Source organism: Orbicella faveolata, unplaced genomic scaffold, assembly GCF_042242905.1.
Source record: "Orbicella faveolata isolate gen_17 unplaced genomic scaffold, um_ofav_v1 contig_46, whole genome shotgun sequence".
Classification (NCBI taxonomy): domain Eukaryota; kingdom Metazoa; phylum Cnidaria; class Anthozoa; order Scleractinia; family Merulinidae; genus Orbicella; species Orbicella faveolata.
The window spans coordinates 16,115,001-16,132,500 of NW_028301576.1; the positions used below are offsets into that span (position 1 = coordinate 16,115,001).

The 17,500-nt window shown below is 39.2% G+C and overlaps 1 protein-coding gene and 2 pseudogenes across 1 annotated transcript; 1 reads left to right on the forward strand and 2 right to left on the reverse strand.

Moving 5' to 3' along the window:
- Window positions 1-2,008: 2,008 nt before the first annotated feature.
- On the reverse strand, window positions 2,009-3,812 carry LOC149098638 (uncharacterized; annotated as a pseudogene).
- A 4,994-nt stretch (window positions 3,813-8,806) lies between these two features.
- LOC149098639 (uncharacterized) lies at window positions 8,807-13,764 on the reverse strand (annotated as a pseudogene).
- A 151-nt stretch (window positions 13,765-13,915) lies between these two features.
- LOC149098640 (beta-1 adrenergic receptor-like) lies at window positions 13,916-15,116 on the forward strand. Its single transcript, XM_089278514.1, has one exon. It carries the CDS (start codon window positions 13,916-13,918, stop codon window positions 14,984-14,986), a length of 1,071 nt encoding a protein of 356 aa, XP_089134640.1. The 3' UTR covers window positions 14,987-15,116.
- The last annotated feature ends 2,384 nt before the right edge of the window (window positions 15,117-17,500 follow it).

Consider the following 17,500-nt stretch of genomic DNA (forward strand, 5'->3'; position numbering starts at 1 on the left):
CTGTTAGTCTAATTTGCAGAAAAAAATGGAAACAAAAAGGAAAACACCTTTTTTATTTTGAAAGCCCTTGTTTTGTACTTGAAAGGCACTTCAATACAAAATCAAGCCAATGTGTGAATAGAAAGTTGAAATACTTGAACAATAGTTGTGTAATTTTAATGAAGAGAACTGGAAAAACAAAGAATTGTATCACAAAGTTGAATGTCTGCCCATAGTAGCTTATAATTGATGTACACATGACACACCAAAAAGTCCACAAATGAACAGCTACAGTGTATGGAACATTATGCATCGCAGAGAACATCATATGATAAAAGGTATCCACCCATCTGCCCTGCATGCCAGAGGGTTATTAAATTCGCACATTTCTAGTTGCAAACTCAAATTGAGGTAATGTTATTTATATGAAGCAACTTGATTAATGCAGATAATGGAAACAGATGATAATTAATAAAGCAAATGCATATTGATTTAGCTTTTGAAACAACAAAATTTGTAATAATTATGGTACACCTTGTTTACCACAGATGCCACTCAAGAGGAACAACTACAGGAAAGAACGGATGAGGAGAAGAAGGAAGAGGAAAGAGAGAAAGAGGAGAAGGAAGGGGAAAGAATAGAAGAGGAGAGAAAAGAAGAGAAGAAGGAAGAGGAGAGAAAAGAAGGAGGAAGAGGAGAGAAAAGAAGGAGGAAGAGGAGAGAAAACAAGAAGAGAAGACGGAAGTGGAGAGAAAAGAAGACGAGAAGAAGGAAGAAAGAAGAAGAGAAGAAAGAACAGGAAGGAAAGGAAGAGGAGAAGAAAGAACAGGAGAGAAAGGAAGAGGAGAGAGACCAGGAAAAGAATGAAGACTTGAAGAAAGAACGGTATTCAAGAAATGAGCAGGAAAATAAAGAAGAGGAAAGGAAGGAAGAGGGAAAGCTACAAAGGAAAAGGAAAAAAGACAAAAGGTCTAATGCCGAAAGAAAAAGGTTAAAAAAAATAAGTATGGTAACAACATTTAGAATATTAGGTGAGGGAGATTTTTTAACACTAGAATGATAGAGTAGTGAGTATTTTGTCTGATGCATAGACAAACACACAGTTAATAGACCAATTTTGATATAAGCATCCCTCAAACTCAATGCGAATTTTTCTCCTAGGCATAGAGTTCTAAAGCGGTGACGTCACGTTACTATGATGCCAAAAAATTCAGCTCTAGACAAAGGCCCAAAACGTGACCGACGCCATACCAAATGTCGGCCCTCTCGATCGCTTCGTTCATTTCTTTCTTCGGGGAAGAGCAGAAGTCAATTAAGAAGGGTGAAAACCATTACAAATCAGGCCATGTGGAGTCATTTACTTATCGTCAGTGTATTTTACGAGGAGACGTGCACGCAAGCATGCGAAACAAAGTCTACAAAGTCACGGTGAGTGGAAATGGTTCCAGAATACTCACTACAGATGCTGCTTCTCATTTATTTTTTGCTTGAAATGCTTTTCAGTGAGATTTTTAAGTAAATAACAGTTCCTTTCCATAATAATTTAATTGTGGAATAACTAGACGCGCAAACTTTGCCGTTGACACGCTTTGTTGTTGAGGTCGTTCGATGCATGGAACTGTTCGTTCGTTTGGAGAAGTCTTTAAAAGTTGCTTTTCATGCCCTCGCGCGTTTTTTTTTTCTGATTTGCTAGGTTTGCTTAGATAATGAGAATGCCATAAGATCAAGTAAGTGTGAGTGTCCAAGGGGGAAGTTTAACGAGTGCAGCCACGCTGCTGCACTTTTCATTCACGTCATCTACAACCTCAGCCGGACAGATGTTGAATGCAACTGGAAGGAACGCAAAGCAAATACACCACTCTCTTGGCAAGCCGTTGAAGAAATGTTTCCTCCAACAAAACAGTATTTCTGCTTATCAAGAAACCCTACTCAATCTGATCGGTCTGCAAAATAGTGGCATCCTGACTTTGTTTATGTCTGTGTTTATGTATATTTACATAACTGAAGAAGAGTTATTCGACTGACTCAGTTCTATCATATAATGACCATTATATTTGTTTACTGATAACAGGCAAACATCCTTTTTGTACTCAGATTACTCAAACTCTGTCCCCCCGCACCCCTCTTTGATAAGTGGAAATTGTAAATTTACCAGTGCAGCACATAACTGAAAAATAACATCAGCACAACATCTTAAATAAGATGGGATGAAAGTTAAAATTTTGAAATCCTTTAACCTTGCATTCGCTTTCTCTACATGGATCCTTGCTCTGGCAATGGATTTTGTTTTCTTTGCTTCACTTTCAGTGAAAACACCATTATTCAAAAAAGGTGGAATGTTAAGAGAAACATCATTTGGCAAAATGTCATGGATAAGAAAGCCTTTGTCGGCCAAAACCATATCCCCTGCAACAAGATGATTCAACAGACCTGACTGTTGTACTATTGCTTTGTCAGAAATGGACTCAGGGTATGATTTGCTAACAAAAGTTATTACTGCATTTGGTGCGACCCCTACAATTACTTTAAATGAGTTCATACCCCTGTAGCTTGAATAAGTAGCATTTTGCAGACTCATTAACCCTGGCGCTGCAATCTCCACATCGGTACAATCAATGACAATTCTTCAAGAAGTAAACTCTGAAAAAGAAGATGGTACACATAACACATTTTTTTCCCTGGATGGAATGGTTGTCATGATGTCATGAAATAATATTGAATGCAAAACATGGACGAAAGCGGTGACAATATTAGCTATTGTTGCAACACTGCAACTAAAAAGCTGTGCAAGGTGCAGGTTGGTATAATTTTGTCTTAGTTTCATTAAAGTAATGAAGATCTGGTCCTCAAAATTAATGGACTCTACTTTCCAACCAGAATAATAAACAATACAGTCTTTGAATCTTAAAGCGTGAAGTACTACAATATTAAAAACTTCTTTTGTCGGAAGCCCTGTTTCCATTCTGAGAACCTCTACACTCACTCCCGAAACTGTGTAGTGTTTTTGTGCGTAGCTTTCTTTTTCTTGCATGCCCTGAAGTTCCTCCCTGGCTTGATTTAATTCTGCCTCCCGTATTATCTCATTTGTTGTCTTGTTGCAACTTTCTTGTTTGGTGTCGTTATCAGTAGACTGCTGCTCAGATCCTCTGATTGCCTCAGCCACCATTTCTTGCACAGTCTTCTTTTTAGCTGTTACTTTTTTCTTTTTCTTTGGTGCCTTCACTAGGAAATATCTTATCTCGATTTCTTTCGTAAATTGTGGGCCCATTTAATTTATTTCCATCCATAAAATGACAACTGCACACTCTGGAATGCTTGTTTGGTTCTCTGTCTTTCCTCCTATTTCAAAGAAACAGATAACAGAACTTAATCCTAAACACTTGGAAAGATTTCAATAGCTCAAAATTCGTTTCAAAATTTCAACTAACTCTGAAGTCCAAAAGCTCTTTTAAATAGATTAAGTATTCCGAGTCGGTGGAAATCGCAAAAAAATTTATGAAGTTCTTTTGAGCAAAACGATAACTATAAGTGCCGTTACAAACCTTATCAGACAGATCCATCTTTTGTGTTCGTCTTTTTCCTTTTTATCACTTGGAAATGCAAAGAACTTGCAATTGTGGTTTTCTGATGAATTGTTGCACGTCGGTGCAAAGCAGTACACCATTGTGTCCGTTCCGATAAATTTCTTCGGACAAAAAGCGATAATTTTCAAATAGTACTTGACCTTTTGACCATCTGTTCTTCTTCGTGGCCTCTTTTGTAATATAACACAGGTTAATAAGCGTTTTGACCTGAAGACAAAGCGGACACAAGCACTACGTGACCCACGCGGAAGAGATTATCCGAGGTGTTTAGAACTGAATTTTTTAGCGCCATGGCAATGTGACGTCACACTTTAGAACTCTATAGAAGCCAAGTAAAACATTTAATCTATCAAATTTGACCTACAACTGTATTGATCAACATCAAAACCTGTAGATGAAGTGGACGACTGGTTAAAATTCTGGCTTAACTCCTAGTTCAATATTAATTTACATGTAATTCCTAGCAATTGTCCGATTGCCATGTTATTGTTTCAGAATTTGTATCATGTAGAGGCAAAATGGAAAGCAGCACAGAATACAAAGGGAATATTCCATTTGTAAAGAGAGACAAGTAACCTGAAATGTCAGTCAACACCAGCCCTCAAGCTAATTCCTGTGCGAGAGATGCCTGAAGTCTAACCATTACATTTCTGTTATATTTCTGTCCAGTTACATAACTTTCTAATTTACGACAATTTTTCATAAACTCATATTTTCAAACAGACACCTTACATTTTTGCATTATATTTATGTGACTGACGTTACGGGCTGAAACAAAAAAAGTTGTAAATATGATGTAATGGCCAATTCTACTAGATTTTTAAAACTATTAAAAGTCGATCACGTGAAGGGTAACTCAAGTAACATAGAAGCCTGTGTGTGCGCCTTTAAAGTCTTCAATCTCATTCACAGGGGATAAGCCCTGGGAACGACTGATTATAACTGATTTTTACACACAAACCCTCTAACTCTGCAGCATGATAAGTTTTAAAATTGCTCAAACTGCATAGCAAAAAGCTACACCTTTTAGAAAAGTTAAGAATTTTAAATCCAAGAGCGAACTTGTTAATCCAATAATTATGTTTATGCCTAATAATTATCAATATCGCTTATGAACAGGCCTTTTGCAACAGTTGGTCATGTGACCAATAATTACTGAACTTTAAGCTCCATGCCAGCTGAATGAAATTCAAAAGTGGAAATAGCAATAAATGTTCATTATGCATTACCAATGACTAAATCAGTGTGTTCGTGAAAAGCATGTCACCAACTGCTGGCAAAAGTCCTATGTCTCAAATGGAAAAGACACCACAGAGGAAAGGGAAGTCATGGTTAATAGTGTCTCCATTTCTTTTCACCCTATAATTCCCAGGCTATAGAATAACTACCAAATTCACTTACCAAAAAAAAGGTATGAAAATATTTTAGGGAATTTTGCAAGCTTATATCTACTGGTTGCGCTGTTTCACTTTGACTTATTAACTATTAGTACACGTACCAACCAATACAGAGGAAAATTCTAGAAATGAAAAATGTTTGAGTACTGTAGCATAACATTTTTGTTGATGTTCAAACATTATTTAAGATCACACAATAAACATTAAGCTTAATGTGGAGTTAACAATGTTTGCTTGTTGAATTTTGTATACAGTTTGTATCGAGTGTGTGTGATTATTATTGAAAGAAGTTAACAACCTTGACTTAACAGCTATCAGCTAGCTCACCTCGATAATTTCCTCCCATATTTTCCTAGTTCCTCTTTGCTTTCTTTTGGCAATTATAATTGGCGGTTTACAAATGACAAATTAAACCAGAGGAAGAAAGATGATGACATCAGGAGAAGTAAAGCATCCATTTTAAATTAAGCTTTATCTGAGCTGATATGAAAATGTCAGTATCTGGATCTTGCAATACTAAACAGGTGAAAATGCAACAGTGCTGCGCATGTCCCGTACCCGGTCTCTCGACTCCTCATGCAGAATATCATTAATAAACCGTTTGGGATGAGTTTTTTCCAAACTAAGCAAACCAACCAAACGAGATGGCGCTTAATTGTTTTCGGCTGATGAGAGACTCCGAAAATTTACCAAATGTTAAGGAAATTGCTGTTGTTCCGTTCCAAACGGAGAAAGAGGACTACCTCTAGGGGTAGTCTACGGGTACTTTCCATTATGACAAAGATTCCTGAAATTTCGGTCGGAATTGAAATGGAAAGGTCCGTTTCAGTTTCTTCCGAACGGAATATTCAGGACCACCTCTGGAGGTGGTCCACTTATTTTGCCGTTCCATTTTCGACCAACCGGTTCATTGGTTGTGTCCTGGTGTACCAGTACACAGAGGGAATATCCATTGTACACCTTTCTTTAGGAACCCTTGTTTAGCTGTTGAACATTGTTGGGTCTTTTGTATCGGTTCTTGTGAACCGGCACACAAGGACAGAACCAAATATCTGTTTGGCAAATGGTAAGCACCCTCTGTTTCTCATGGTCATGTGGTCAGCCTCCACAACATTTTAAGACGAGTAGCACTGGGGAAAAGAAGGACTGCTCCTGTTTTTTTTTTATTGTCATATTTTTTTATAATTGATTAATAATTAATCATTAAAAAATAGTAAATTTATTATTAATTATTGTTAATTAATAATCAATAGTTAATTGACAATTTTTCAATGATATACTTTTTATTAAATAAATTAACTATTAATTATTAGCTATTAATTGAATTTTCTAAACGAGTCTCGTTTTCTGAGAAACGAGACTCGATTTTCGCTCACTGAAACGAGTCTCAGTTTTAACAAACGAGTCTCGATCGTAGTGGTATCCCATCGAGTCTCATTTCTAAATCGAGTCTTGTTTATAAATCGAGTGGTTTCCCAGAAATCTTGAGAGATCCAAACGAACTTGGCAGCACTTACGTCACACCAGCGTCAAACAGCAAAAATTCCTTTGGTCACTTCGACTGGTATCACTCGCACTCGAGTGGCATCACGGCTGAAAAACGTATTCGTTTGCACCCGCGTTCGAGCGGTAAAAAATCTATCCTCAATCGCTCTCGACTGGTATCACTCGCACTGGAGTGGCATCCCACTCACATTGAGGGGTAGCAAATTATTTAAAACACGGTAATTGAGTTGAACTTCTTTGCACTCGCGCTCAGAGGCAATTTCCCTTCCTCAGCCACACTCGACTGGCATCACTCGCTCTTGAGTAGCATTTTACTCACATTAAGGGTGGCAAAATTTCCTTTAGTGGCGAAACATTTTTGAATGGGCGTGCAAGCATAACACGCGCTCGACAGGCTTTCACTAAAGACATACAAAACAAAACTTCAAAAGCACTAGAAAATACGGAGAGGTAGAAGACTAAGCGAGCATGAAAAGACAAAACCGAAGCTTACCTGGAGCGGAGGCTCAGGAAGTCCAGGGTTTTGGTTACCAGCGGCAAGAGCAACTTGAAGATCTTGTGGAGCAGGCGAAACAGGAAGAGGAGCTTGAGGGGCTGCTTGAATATTTGCTAGGACTTCTTGCACCCTGACTTGCAACGGGCGTTGAACTGGCGGAGGTTCGGTCATGACGCGGTGTTAGAGATAAACAACTTTACTAACAAACAAGTAATGTCGTAGGATAAAATGTGCACAAAGGAGGGAAACATGTTAATATATACAGCGCAGAGGATTGTGGGATATCTATTGTTATTATGATATTTATTATTATTTCCGGTACTTAGAATAGTTCAATTTCTCTGTTCTACTTGCTACAGCAGGGGATAAGAAATATTTGCCACTAATTTTTAACTTACTTTTGACAGACACTGCATGTCTTCAGTATTGCAATGACTGTACATACCTTTTTCCTCTTGCTTGGCTTTTTATATTTAGCCATGGAGGAAAATTTCTCATCAACGTTTCGGCAACTGGTGCACCACCGCGTTCCGGGTCAATACGAAGGCATGCTTTTCCCCACTTTATCGAAGACTTGAAATAGCCTTGCTGGTATAGGAGTGGGGCTCATCGCTCTGGAATGGCTAGGCAAAGGGCGCAAGCAAATATTGTTCCTGGTCCTCAACATATGCCAGTGATGTTCGCAGACGAAATTTCCACGCTCGACGTTCTTTACCCTGGCCATTTCTGCGTTGAGAGAGATCATTCGTCCGTGGCAAACATACCTGTTCCTTGTTTTTCCCTTCAAACAACAAATTTTCGCAATTGGCAATTTCCCATCAGAAAATGCGAAAGCTAGTAGTAACGCTGCTACGATAAACACGAACTTCATGCCGACTTCGAACAAGAAATTCAACACTGCTACCACAACCACTTTTGTGTTACAAAAGATATGGGAAAGAAAAACTTTCACAGAAACTGTCTTCAATGTAATGACCTTATCTGGTTTGTGACGACCTTAACCTCCGCAAAAACAAAACATTTGCCGGGAATTTTAAATTGCCGCCATTTTGACGCGGTTTGTTTCTATGGAAATATTATGGTGCCCATTCCTTTTCGCGCGGAAATCACGCAAGTGACTTGGATCATGCGCTGTCCAAACAAACAAAACACCGCCCATCAAACACGAGAACAAAAGAAGTGTTTTAAGTTGTTTTATCGAATGTTTGATGGTCTTCAGATTTTATCAAACACGACTAAACACGATCAAACATGATCAAACATGATCAAACAGCACCAAACAAGGTGGCCAAACGGTAAAATGTTTGGTCACCAAACATTGTTCGGCAAGATTTCCGTATAACCCCATACATTTATTATGCATACAGTTCTTTGTTTAACTAAACAATAGCGAAAAAATAGCGCCCCTTTGAGACTTACTTTTTCGAATTTTCTATCTAAAATACGCAAAAACGGAAAGATTTCTTGGAGAGTAATTTTTCGGGTTTTAGGTCTAAATTACGGAAAACCGAAACGAAATATCATAATTTTGGGCGCATTTACGGTATTTTTAAACTGAGCGCAGGCTTAAAACTGCTTAAAATAATAGCGATTTAGACCTCTGCGCTAGTTTGAAAAAGCTTAAAAATACTGTTTAGGCCTAAGCAAAACTGGCTCCTTGCGGTTAGCTATAATCTGTTGCGCGGGTCAGCGACCATTATATTAATTTTGTAAATGTAAACAAAGTGAAATAAAATTCCTTCCTCAAATTCCGTCCTATGCGATGAAGCTGTGTATTTTGTTTCTTTCCTCCATGAAGTGGCGATCGGATCACGAACAGCGCATACAATGGTGCGAAGAACAATTTACGCACCTTTGTGTACTTCATATAAGTCGGCGATATGCTTGGTAATGTTTCCAAAAGGATCATCTCCATAGTGCTTACGCCTCATCCATTCCTGTAGGTAGCTTTCGAAGAGATCTTTGGATGTTCCTGTACGAGGCATACTTCGTTTGACTCCCCAACATGTATTTTCAATGCGCTGGGTGTGTGCACCTGTGTCTGGGTCTACGAAGTTTAGGCTGTGGTTAACTGTGAGATGACTATAGTCCTCGTCTTTTACGCAATCGTAAGCTTTCCACATGTCGCTTATCACGCGTGTCCCCGGCAATATGTGGGCGCGTGTAATGGGTAAGAGTGTGTCTTCATCCCTTTGCGCTACCGGAACAAGAAAGCAGGCCTTGGTCTCGCGGCAGATGCCGCCAAAGACCCACTGTCCTTCAATGTAGCGACCGCGATTGTACTTCGTTTTGCCAAACTTGGACTAGTCAATTTCAACAGTCGTACCTGGTCCGCCTATTTGCCCCGCATGATGATTCATGATTCTGTTGGCACAAACCTCTTGGCAATAGTTATACCAATCTATCACCGTTTCTGTTGACGTGGATTCGTCACCTAGTGAGGTCTCGTGCTCTGCTTGAGTAGTAGTAAATTTGTGCGCCCAAGCATACGTTAGGGCTAATACTTTTTCAATGGACAGCCTGCTTCCAGAAAACCATGAGTTCTGGCGCACTGATCCCATGCCATTGCATTTTCTTCTCGAACACCATTCGAACCCATCCTACGATGAAGCTCGTCATGTCCACGTCAATGTATTGCTACAATTTTCCCGTGGATACATAATTGACAACGGAGCAGGTTGTGTTCCTTCAACCACTGTATGCACTGATCGTGATCCTCAAGCAAGTTTAGTGAAGACTTTCCAAGTCGAAAAACGGTAAACTGTAAATGGTAACTTCCAAACGTAATTCTTACAAGAAAGTAGATGCGACAGGGAGAAAGAAATAAATCATCCCCCCTTTATATTCACCAGGTAGCTAGTGATAGACATGCAATGCGTGTTTTCGTGCAGCGTAAAACATGCTTTAAACAGATGAATAATTCAATTGTAATGTAAATTTTGGGAATGTGAACGAGTGACGAAAAATAAAAATGATTTTTCGAGTGCTAATTCTCAACTGAACCTCGTAGTGTAGTGGTGTGGAAGAGAGACTGGTAAGCGAGAGGTATGCGAAAGGTAAGTGGTTCGAGACCTGCAGGTACAAGGAGAAAAAAGGGGGAAAAAATGCGCAAGGAGCCCGGATAATATGGAGGAGAAAATGAGGGAAGAATGGAGCTAGTGGAAGAAGAGAATCAGCGAAAAGACAGCGCGCAATGAAATCCTCTTTTATTCATACAGTAAGTAGTAATTATCAATGTATATATTCAATACCCTCGGGAGTTTCTATTGTCTTCAAAAACAATAGAGCGTATACATAATTAATCATTCTGCATGCATAATAAATGTATGGGGTCATACGGAAATCTTTCCCAATGTTCGATGGTGTTTGGTCGCCAAACATTTCCCGTTTGGACAGGCCTTTAAAAGTGAACAGAAACTTGCACGCTGGATTGCTGCATATTTAATTTACGGCGACCTCCACGCGGTTTGTTTGTTTAGTTTACTCGGCTTCGTTCAAATCTATTTTTTGGAGGCGTGTACAGCTACCGCAGAACTGCCGAGAAAAGAACTAAGTGGCCACTAATTTAACACAGTTGAAATTCGATTGTTCCTGTCGTCTTTTTTTGATTGGAAACGTTCATCTCTCTTTCGCTGTGCTGTAATATTTCGTAACGCGGCGAAGAAATTATTTCTTTTCTTGTTTTCAAACTGGTTTTTACTTGTGTCTGTCGCTTTTATTTTCCGTTGTTTTCTCAAATGTTAGCCGTTATTATTCAAGAATGGAAATTTTTTTTATTTTGTCCTCCCAAGCATAACTATGTCCGAAGTCAATAGTTAACTCATTTTGCATGTTCAGTTTCTCGGCTTCTGTTGGGCATTTTGTCGCGCGGCAAAGAAGTAATATAATTTCTTGTTTTCTTATCAGTTTTACACATCAGGTTGAGTTGTTTTTGTTGACATTTTTTAATATGTTGGCCCTTCATTTATTCAACTTTAAATAAGCGATGTCGACTTGAAACCTGATCTTGTGTGTGTGTAGTTACTGCGCGTATGGTTTATTTTTAGCACCCGCGCTCGCTTTGAAATGTTAAGAATAGGGGTCAGTTGCGTGCAATTCATTCGGGCGTAGTCTGCCACACTTACTTTTACACAAGCCACTTATAGAGCGCGGGACAATCTAACAGGTTAAAAAAAAGCTGCATGCTTATGCGTATCATACGCAGGTTGCGCTCGCTTGATTAAAGTACCAACCTGCGATATTCTTTTCTAGATAGACTAATAAAACTTGTCACATACGGTAATAGAAACGGAATTTGTGTGTCATTTTTATTTGGCTTTACATGAAGTGTGACCTAGTCCAATCAATGGCGAATGAATTGAATTCTCCTTTCATCCGTAATCAATCGACGATTAACTCGCCAGATAGAGAGGGAAGGAGAGAGGAAAGGAGACCGTACAATATTCCCTTCACATAAGCTACGAGCCGAAAAAGCGAAAAAGAAAAAAAAAACGGAGTTCTCTCTTTAAGCAGCGCTGGATGTTCACATTACACGAAACCGTGGCATAACGCTGTATTCATCGATCAATTAACTGGTACCATAGTCACGTTAGAAAAATACCGGGCGAATCGTCTTCCAGTTCTGGCGAAAGGGTTTCGGGCGAACTGAATTTCAGGCGAAACGACCGGTTACCCTCGAATAAAGATTTCGAATTTTTGGTCGAGTTATCAAAACTCCTTGTCTATTTTATTTTCGTGGTGAAAAATTTCACTATGTTAAACACTCATGATGTTAATGGCCTTTTGGCGTTGGTGAAAATTGTTCCAGCATCTCGGCACAAAAGACAGCGAAAGAAATCTTTGTCAAGATTTGTTGACAATTGAAAACACCGACTCGGACTTAATTTTGAAAGTGCACGCGCTGCACTATGCAAATGGCTACTTGTACGTGTCAGACTTTCCTTTCAAAAACTTTTGCAAACTCGCCAAACAAACAGAAACAATAAGAAACTATCAAAACAGGGTTTGGCTATGATTAAGCATTGTTTGGGAAACTCACAAACTAACTCAATACCAGAGTAAAGAGTTTTCTTACATAACTTTTCTTTATAGAACAAGCGCAAAAGCTTACGCGTACAACTAGTGCGATCATTCATTCACAGCGCGAAATTGAAGTCTTGTTTTCGACCCTGAAAAACTCACCTTTTCCATTAGCTCAGAGCATAAAACTACTTATAAGAGTCCTGGTTCTTATTCCCTGCCTTATTCCCTGCCATCGCTGCGAAAAATCTGCAAGAGAATCTCGCAACTCTCACCATTTGATCACGCAACGTTACAACATCCACGCGAGAGCCCCCGACATGTGCGTGGATCCGTGCGGATATATGACGTCAGGATGGCGCAATTTGTCCTAAAAATAGAAAAATTGTCCCATATCATAGGTGCGCGCGGATCCCAAGACTTACGGTCTCCGTCCCCGATTATGGCTCCTGATAGAAGTGAAAATTGACTTTTTTACAAAACATGATACAATAGCTTATTTGCCTGTATCCAAATGCTAATTTTAATCGAAAAATAATCACAAACTAACGTGAAACTCGGCTGTTCGATCGTTTACCGCCTAATTTTCTTCCAAGAAAGGAAAGTAATGCGGCTGAGTTGACTTCATGATCAAAACTGAAGGCTTCAGCATTGACCTATGTTTAGTTCATAAACTCTCGTCCGAGAGAATGAGAAGAATGTTTTTCGTGCGTAAACTATAACTGTATACCGAAAGTAAGTCGTGCATTTTTTGGCTCTAAATTTCCGTTTTGTCGCCCCTTTTTCGGCAGGACTATTTATATACATTTTATTCGTTATCAGCATCTTTGTTAAATTTCTGGATTTTAGCTGCTTATACAAGTGAAATTCCGCTTTTTAGAGGCCAAGAATAATCAGTCGAAGTTAAAGTTAAAGTTAATTCTTACCGCCAACTACAAAATGTGATACAATAGCTTACGTACTGTCATGCAGATGTCAATTCTAGTCGATAAAATAATCACAAATTGTATTTAGTTTTAACACAAACAAATCTAAAACTTGCCGTTTATCTAAAATGAGACAAGACAATTAACTGGAGTCGGGCAGAGATTTCAAGATTTAAAGCGCAGGATTGGAAAACATTAAACGTTCAGGCCCGGGTTGTTCGAAAGGTGGAAAACAACGCTATCCATCGGATAAATCACTCTCCACCGAATAGCGTGGTTGTTTGGTTAACATTTATCCACTGGATAGCGTTTTCCAGTCTTTCAACAACTGGGACCAGGCCTCTATGCCGTAAACGCACAGTAAATAGTTAGACTTTTTCTTCTTTATAGTGCATTACAACTCCTGGAGAGAAAAAAACACCTTAGTCACTCTTAAATCTAGAATCCTTGGTAGCATTCGTCAGTAAGCCCCCTACCTGGAAGCTCTCCCCCAAAAGACCCCCCCCCCACCCCCATCCCGGAGGTCCCCTACTCGGAAGCCCCACTCCGGTCACTGTTAAACAAGACAAAATATGAAAACGAGATGGTTCTCAAAACCCGAGTTTTGACTTATGGGTAACAAATTAACTCTCGTCCGAGACCATAAGAAAAACTCCTAATTTCCGTTGGGCTTAAGCTCTTTGAATAGGATTGCTACCATAAGATATACTCAATAAAAGCATCTTTGTTAAATCGCTGGGTTTCAGCTGTATATTCAAGTGGAATTCCGGTTATATTTGGAGGCCAGGAGTAGTCCAAGGTGAAGTTAATACTTCAACCAGCTTCAAAATGTGAGACAATAGATTACTTACCGCCATGCAGATGTAAATTCTAGACGATAACATAATCCTGAATTGCATTTAGTTTCAGCACAAATAAATCAGAAGTCAAACTGTCCACACGAACGCCTTCTTATTCGCGGAACAACACGAGAAAGCGAAACCGTCTGAGTTTTAAAGTCCAGAAAACATGGATTACACGACAATCAACCGCACATCAGTCAGGTGTGGTCTACCTTTGCAAATTCCCGGGGGACTTTCTCCCGAGCTTCGCGCTGTATTCATGTTCAGAATCGCCGTCAATGCTATAACCTGTCCTGTCGTCGTTTTGCTAAACATCTTGGTAATGGTGGCAGTGAAAACTAAACGTCAACTTCGAACCAAATCTAACGTATCACTCGCCTGTTTAGCCACAACTGACCTTGTTGTCGGACTTGTTGTTCAACCTTTGCAAATCACTCGCGATAGCTTTATGCTTAAACATGAGACTGGCATAATTTGCAGCTGGGTAGACACGATAACAGTAGCTATTAACTTAAGGTGTATCATAGCGTCGCTCAATAATTTAGTTGTGTTGAGTGCAGAGCGTTTTCTCGCTATAAAACGCTCTTTCGCATACGAGAGCCTTGTTACTGAAGTCCGTATCATGGTAGCTTCTTGTCTGGCGTGGGCTGTCGCGATCCTCCTTCCAATGGAAGACTTCTGGCCAGCAAACAAACGAATTGTCACAAAATTTGTAGTCCTCTTTAAGCAGTTTATCTCTCTTGTATTAGTCGTTTATTTTAACGTTTCTGTATACAGGGAGGTCCGCCGCAACGAAAAACAAATTATAGCTAATCAAGTTTCCTTAGAAGAGAAGAGGAAGTTACTCAAGAATAAGAAAGCTTTTTACTGCACAATTATTGTAGTGCTCACAATTTTCCTGTGTTATTTCCCGGCAAATATCAGTATTCTCGTTATGAGATCCTTTATTGGAGACAGCATCGCTTTTGATGCAAAACATATCATGGTTTATTTTCTTACTTTATTGCCCGTACTGAACTCGTTATTTAATCCACTGATTTACGCTGTTAGAATAAGATATTTCCGCGTAGCTTTCATTCAGTTGTTGACAAGGAAAACTATTGCACGAGCAGAGAAGCTTGAAAGGAATATTTTTGGACCAAAACAACTTGGAGTTGTAGCTACTGCTGAACAAGGAGAAAGGAGAGTTAGCCGAGGAGGTGAAGTGCTACAAGGAAATGAGACATTGAACCGATAATGGCAACTTATGGAGATACAGTAGGAAGAGAAATATGAAGAACCTTGTCAGTAAAGTAGAGTGCACGGCTTTGCTCAGAGAAAATCATCGTAGACTTTTCAAATTCTCGTTTAAAATCTCTCTTGTGGAGCATTAGCTTGCAATGCGAAAAACGCAGAAAAAGGAAAACAGTACGAAGCATATACCAGCAGATAAACCTTGTAAGAATGAGATGCGGATGAACTTGGTGGATGTCAAAATTAAATGAATGTTTACTGAAATCGTGTACACTAGGATAAATCGTAACGACGGGGGAAAATGATAAAACTTATACGTAAACTTGTAATAATGAATCTAAAAATTTCTGAAAGTTTGAGGTCAAAAAAATTAAGTCGCGAGTTGTGGTATAAAGCATAATTTAGAGCAAGACCGAAGACGAGAAAAGAGGATATCGTTAAATTTTAAACACGTTAATTTTGATCTCAGTAGTATTTTCAACCTATCTGGTGATCGTTTGGTAATTTTCACAAGCTTACCGGTTGCAATCAAGTGGAGCCAGGCAGAGATTTCAAGATTTAAAGCGGCCGGATAAAGCATTTTAACAAATAAAGAAGCCTCGACTGTGCTCTGTTCTGTTGTAAAGCACGCAGGAAGCGGCAGAACACGAACGAAGTGTAGGCGAAAACACGAGACGCAGTCGAGTGTTTTTCCCTACTTCTTGAATGCTCTACCGCTTCCTGCGTGAAAGTCTCCGTTTTCATCACAGTTTTCGGGCGTTACAGTGTTCAAACGAAAATGTATTAGTGTGGTCAGGCCTTAAATCGTTAACAAAATGTGAAACAACAGCTTATTTTCTTTTCTAACAAATACTCACAAATTTGTTAACGGTAAACACGAGGGGTCAGGTTTTACCACGTAATTTTCAGCAAGGAAAAGAAAACTTTTCATTATCAAAAACTTAAGGCTTCAGTATTGACTCAGAAGAAATGTTTCCGTGCGTAAACTATAGTGCAGTCATGTACATCAACTAATTTACTCCAAATTGTCGTTGGAATTGAGTTCTTTGAACAGGATTGCTAGCATACGATTTACTCGTCGAGAGCGTCTTCGTTAAATTGCTGGGTTTTAGCTGTATTTTCATTCAAGTGGAATTCCGTGTTTAGATACGAACAATGGTTCCAGTTAAAGTTAACACTTACGACCAACTTCAAAATGTGAAACAAAAGATTACTTATCGCCATCCCGATGTAAATTCTAGACGATAAAATACTAACGACGATAAGTTACCATCTGTTAATTTCCGTTTGGCTTAAGCTCTTTGAATAGGATTGCTACCATAAGATATACTCAATAAAAGCATCTTTGTTAAATCACTGGGTTTCAGCTGTACATTCAAGTGGAATTCCGGTTTTATTTGGAGGCCAGGAGTAGTCCAAGGTAAAGTTGATACTTACAACCAGCTTCAAAATGCGAGACAATAGATTACTTACCGCCATGCAGATGTAAATTCTAGACGATAACATAATCGTAAATTGCATTTAGTTAAAGCACAAACAAATCAGAAGTCAAACTGTCCACGCTTCTCGACCGCTTCATATTCGCGGAACAACCTGGACCAAAGGAAAATGGTCGAGTTAATTCTAAAAACGTGAATTACACCTCAATCAACACCACATGACTCAGTTGTAGTTCAGGCCCATACAACTATCCAAAGGCCCTTTTCACACTTAGTTTTTCTCATTCACATTACAGTGTAATCCAACGTGGACGCGGGACAATTTCGGGCTAAAACTACAAAATAGACCGAAATTGCCTCCCATACATGCTAGATTTTATAGTAATGCAGTGTTAACCGTAAAAGAAAGGCTACTGGGATTTGGCGAATTTAGTGCTGGAAGTCGCGCTGCGATAGACTAGCATCCCGTCTGAGGGAGGGGGGCAGGGTAGGAATACTACTAGTCGATTCATACTACGGCACGAGGCTCGAACACAAGTTTAACCTAACTTTACCCTAGGTTAATTTTTAGTGCGCAAAATAATGCAAGTCACGACTCTACTCTCCGACTTTGCTGTCATTACGTTCTTTATTATATAACCGACGAAATTACTTCATTGTGATCGGCTGAGAGCAGGCCAATTTATCGTTCATTTTTTAAAATTTGCACTGCAGTGCAAATTAACGTGCGCGCTTTCTTGATTTTCCCAGTTCGAGCAGTTAAGGATTTACACGACTCGTGATTTTTGAAACTTCTTTCAAATTGCACCCGCCCAAAAGGCTCGTGGAATTTTGAGAGAATTTTCAAATATCTTTCATAGTGTATATCCTTTGTTGCACTCGTCTTCACACGGTTTCCTATACTTATTAAAAAGAGAAGCCTTAACAATCGACCTTCTTTCTTTCGGTTGGTTGGGTGTTGTTGTTGTTGTTGTTGTTGTTGTTGTTGTTGTTGTTGTTGTTGTTGTTGTCTACTGCTGTCAGCCCAGAAATAATTAAAGAACCGTCAATAACCGGAATCGCGATTTGACAATAAATTA